Below are 5,304 nucleotides of genomic sequence, written 5' to 3'. Positions count from 1 at the left end.
TACAATATCTCCCCACCTCCATCAACGACCGGCTGGTAATATTCCGTTTTCCCCCTCAACCCTCTCGTCATGTATTACAGTCATCAGCGTCTACGCCCACAGGCTAGCCAGCAGCGATGAAGTGAGGGAAACCTTCTACGAGGATCTCGATCACCTTCTGAAGGCCACCCGTCCGAGACAAACTCATCCTGCTGAGCGACTTTAATGCCAGAGTCGGCACTGGCAACAAATTGGAAAGGCGTGCTGGGCCAAAGTGGAATGAGAAAAAAATAGCTCGTCAGGCCGTCATTCAACACAGGCAAGCTGGCACATCCTGATCTGCGCGACCGCTTCGCGACCAGTCTGGACGACAAGGTGACCTCCATGGACCTCTGGCTGGAAGCACAACACATCATTGGGACAGTTCAGAACGACGAAAAAGGTGACAGCTCAATCGACACCCGGACCAAAGAAGAGAGTCCACCAGGACTGGTTCGATGAGAATGATGAGGCCATCTCACAGCTTCTTGAATACATGCGGAAAGCATTCACGCGAAGCAGAACAACATGTCTCCACCTCCAAAAGGGGACCGCTTCAAGCAGCTCCAGAGGCAGACTCAATGTGACCTCCGCTGTATGCAGGATGAGTGGCGTGAGAAAAAGACAGACAAAGTCCAATGCTACGCTGACACCAACAACTCTAATATGTTCTTCAGCTTCATAGGGCAGTGTATGGACCGTCCTAACCAAGCACCACCCCCCTCCTGTCAGCGAACGGCACAATGGCTGAAGTAGAATAGCGTCATTAAACGATTAAAACACTTCAGCACCCTTCTCAACAGTCCATCCATTGTCAGTGCAGATGCCCCTGACCAGATACCCAAGAGATCCACAATCGACAGCCTCAACTTCCCTCCCACCCTGCAAGAGGTCAAAAAGCCATCAGCAAAACCAGCTCGGCAAAAGCTTCTAGGATGGATGGGATTCCCCGCAGAAATCTTGCAAGGCAGTGGGGCCAGTTGCACTTGAAACCTTACACAGCATTCTCACCGGCATCTGGGAGGAAGTAGACACGCCACATGATTTAGGGACACCACTATTGTCTCCCTCTTTAAGAACAAAGGCAGCAAATCCAACGCATCATCCTCAATCGCCTGGAGAACCTGTCAGAGGCACAGTGTGGCTGCCAGCTAGGCCGCAGTACTGTTGACATGATTTTCGCAGTTCGTCAGGTGTCTACAAAAATGTCAAGGACAAAATCTTCAGTCTTCACCAACCTTACCAAGTCTTTTAATATATCATAAATCGGCCTTGTGGACATTCTTGGGGAAATGTGGCTGTCCCATGAAATTTGTGAGCTTGATCCGCCTATTTCACGACATAATGACTGGCCTAGTACTTTCTGGCGAAAAGGTGGTCTGAGACATTCGAATCTCTAACGGCGTGAGGCAAGGCTGCGCTCTGGCCCCTGTGCTCTTCAATCTCTTTTTCACCTGTGTCCTCAGCCACGCTGTCCGAGACATCGAAGACGGTGTATACCTTAGGTACAGACTGGACGGTTCGCTCTTCAACCTTCAACCATCTTTGCCGACGACTAGACTGTGCCCTCATGTCACAAAACGAGCAGGCTTTTCAGCTGATCTTGATAATTCGCTAAGGCATCCCGCCTTTTTGGCCTATCAGCCTGGGCAAAACAAAGGTCCTGCTCCAGTCCACCCTGATATCTGCGGCTCCCCGCCCCTCTGGAGACATTGTTTATACCGCAACGGATAATACGCAGAATGAAAATTCAATCAAGCCGAACTTTATAAAAAGATGTATTTTGAGTACAACTTCAGGTGTGTGCATGAACAATTTACTGCATTGTGCACAAAACAATGCCAACAGTTGGTTGCGGTTCAAATATTGACGGCTCTGACCATTCCGTATTATTTTGGCCGGGAATCAGGCTCGCAGCAGCACGGCGTATGTTAATGATGCACTATGGAAGGTCCGCGAGAAGGTGAAGCAGAGTGGGGATGCATGCATGGACCGTTCATGATGCATCGTAAATCAGCCGTCGACTGGCGCACGCGCTTTTGTTGGTAACCGCAAACCACCGTTGATGATTGGTTTAAATTACTTGATTAATATAACCTGAATAAATGAATAAGTCATTAGTTCCACGAGATAGAAGAGGCCCTTGCGGCCTCGCCGCTTTTGCTAGGCTGCTTACGTGCCAGCATCCGGGATGTGTCACATGTCCGGGAAGGAGCGTGGGACTTGACTAAAGCTAGTCTATTTGTTAAAACGATGACGATTTAAGGGTTATGGAAAACGACTCACTTTCTCTCCACTCTCTGGGGTAACCAGAAGACCCACAGTGAGATGAACGTCATGGCCCCAGATGGCAGGGCCACATTCATCAGGGTGTAATGAGGAAGCCGCTCGGCGGTGAATTTCAAACCTAATAATTGGTAGGTTCGTGAACCAATAACGTATTCAGGCACCACGCCGTACAGTTCGAGGGGGCGCCACTGACTGGTTATCTCAAGACCATACACACTGCTGGCGCCGGCACGAAGGGTAATCAGTCCTTCGGCATATTCTGGGATGAGAAGGTCAGCCAGCAGGTCTGTCGATCGAATGGAAACTCCGACAGTTGCATCGCGCAATGTGTCTTGTGGATGACCTGACCTGCAAGAAAAGATAAAAGCGTCGGTAACTAAGGTTAGGGGTTTAGCATCCCTTGTTTCGTTTTGTCAGTAAGATCGTGTCTATTAGCATATCGTCACGTCACCGACAATAATAAGTAAACTCAAAAGACCAGTTCCTTACAATTCAAATTCATGCATGCATGCGCAAAAAAAAATGGTCCGGAAGGCAAAAAGAGAAATCGGCCCATTAAAAATGTACAGGGGTCTGGATCAGCTTAGGTAGACCAGTGTTGATTTCAATGACAGCCCGATCGTCGTAAGGTTCGTTAATAGGCGAAAGGTCGATAGTCCAAAGGTTCGTTTAATAGTCCTAGGAGTTGCTAGTCCGAAGGGACGTTATAGTCCGAAGGGTCATTAGTCCGAAAGTTTGATAGTTCGAAGGTTCGACAGTCTAAAAATATATAACAAGGTTAAACAACCTCAAAGTTAGAAAGTCCAAGTAGACGATTGTGTTACCTAGTCGGAACGAGAATTAGGTACGATAGTCCGAATTGATAGATTGAACTAATTGCATATTCAAACTATCAGCCTTGTGCATTTTCGGAATAACGACAATTCGGTCTTAGTGGTGTGACATAGCTCCAATGTGCTGAATGATTGTGCAATTTTCGATAAAAGCATGAACTTTGCAAGTTGGTTTTTCATGCCATGAAAAAATAGGCCATTTCATATTCAACCTCTTGAAACCTTACGAGAGATCATCACTTTAGTAAACCCAAAGTCTGTATAGGACAGTAATATAATTTACACAATTGTAAATGCCACTTTTTCCTGACCAAATTCTTGACTTTTTTAGATATTGAGAAATCAGATTAAGACGTAGTGATACCCGTTATGTACCGTATTTGTTCGTCAAAACGCCATTTTGTCGGACCCAAGGCTCAAAAGTGCCACAGAACGGTATTTCACCCATAAGTTTACAGTCGTGTTATGGATTCAGACCATACAAAAAATGTGGAGGTGACCTCTGACCTCGTTTCTCCATGTTTATTGGCAGTGTAGTATAATGGAATTGAAATAGAAAGAAATCTGTGGGTCTGTTTTGTAATGGAAAATGTACGTATATCAAGCAATATTTACTTTTGTGTACTTACTACACCCTGCTGCTGTATTCAGATAGACTTGGAAAACCACTTTTTTAACCTTTTTACTAAGCCCAATTGTCACTGTAAGAGAGTAATGCTTGTCCAATGTGCCGGTTATATTCGTTCGCGTCTGCGTCTGCCCTTATAGAAAGGGCAATTGAGATTAGAGTTCACGCAAAACAATCTGCGGGGGTCTGACTTCTTGACATGTGGTAGAATAATTATTACAATATATTCACTTAGCTCTAATTAGACTTCGGTCATGAAAAAGTGTCATTTTGAAAGATTAAACATGATACATTACGGCAATCAGAGTATACAAAGTTCATTTACCTCGCAAAAGGTCATCATAGGTCAAATATGAAATGTCTACATGTCTGAAAAAATCCATATCAAGGCAAGAATACCAACAAATTAGATGTGGGTAATACAAATCAGTGTTTTGAATAGTTAATCCTCTTATAATCTATACATATGACACGCAAAGATCTCTGACCCGTTGTAGGCCATCAGAGGTCAGATATTCTTTTCATAGCATTAAGCACTTCACATTTTGACTTGTGTCTTCAAAAAGGTGAGCTCTAAAGGGTGAATCGTATAGATGTGGTGCCGTTAAAGATCATTGACCTCTGGAAGGTCATCAGAGGTCCATTGTGGATTGTTCGCATTTGGTCGTCAGTACAATGTATGAAAACTATGAATAGACTTAGGCCAAAGTACAGTGATGTTTCCCAAAACAATTGGTATAACTAGAATATTCAAAGATATTACAATCCTCCTAGGTCACCAGGGGTCAGATATAAAATGCCTCCAATTCTGAGATTGTTTGCCATGCCTTTAATCACAAAATGCACAATTCTGTCCCCATGCCGCACCACTATCCATAGAACTTTTTTTCCCTTTGGAATATTGAACCTTTGGACTGTTTAAAACCTATTTTAAATTGGCACTACCGAACATTCGGATAAATGAACATTCAGATTATCGAGCCTTGATTATAAGACTTGTAGGAGAAGACGAGAGCGGGAAAAGACCTTTGTGACTGTTACTTCTTGACAAAGTCCATATGGTCGCAAGCCTGTAGACTTATACTCAGTCCGATGCTTGAAAGTTTATGCATACCTTGTAGTTCGACCGTTCCATCCCACTTCAACAAGGCCAAAAAGACGCTCTCCTTAACAGGGTTTTCAATCCTGTCACCTGCCCTGTGAACAATCCGCAAGATCAAAAACAAATTTTCGATTTATCGTTTCATTTAGACTCAGACGAATGCGAAGCACGCAAAGTTACGTCATGAATACTTTGTTTTAATGAACCTTTTTTGCCGGGCTAGTTTGAACTCACCCGTTACTCAGAAGAATCTTGGGCGTCCATATTTCACTGAGGCCCAGTGATAGATCAGTGATGTTGTCATAATCCATTGGATCCCAGCGAGCTCGGTAGTCGTGCCATGTCTTAAACGAAACCAATAAACTCAAGTTAATATACTCAGCTTTTTTTTTTTTTTTTTTTTTTTACAGCGGAAGGATACAGCATGAAGTGAT

At 44.2% G+C, this 5,304-nt stretch overlaps 1 protein-coding gene across 1 annotated transcript; it reads right to left on the bottom strand.

Annotated features, from left to right (window-relative positions):
* Nucleotides 1-2,300: 2,300 nt before the first annotated feature.
* LOC115924654 (neuronal acetylcholine receptor subunit alpha-6-like) lies at nucleotides 2,301-5,214 on the bottom strand (the record flags this gene model as incomplete). The annotated part of the gene is made up of 2 exons (XM_030987382.1): nucleotides 2,301-2,655; nucleotides 5,105-5,214. Coding segments are annotated over 2 exons (465 nt in total), but the record flags the coding sequence as incomplete, so codon positions are not given.
* Between the last annotated feature and the right edge of the window lie 90 nt (nucleotides 5,215-5,304).

Source organism: Strongylocentrotus purpuratus, unplaced genomic scaffold (assembly GCF_000002235.5).
Source record: "Strongylocentrotus purpuratus isolate Spur 01 unplaced genomic scaffold, Spur_5.0 spur5_contig_430, whole genome shotgun sequence".
NCBI classification, from domain to species: Eukaryota; Metazoa; Echinodermata; class Echinoidea; order Camarodonta; family Strongylocentrotidae; genus Strongylocentrotus; species Strongylocentrotus purpuratus.
Note: the sequence above shows the minus strand (reverse complement) of the source record. Positions and strands in the feature narration are given on the sequence as shown.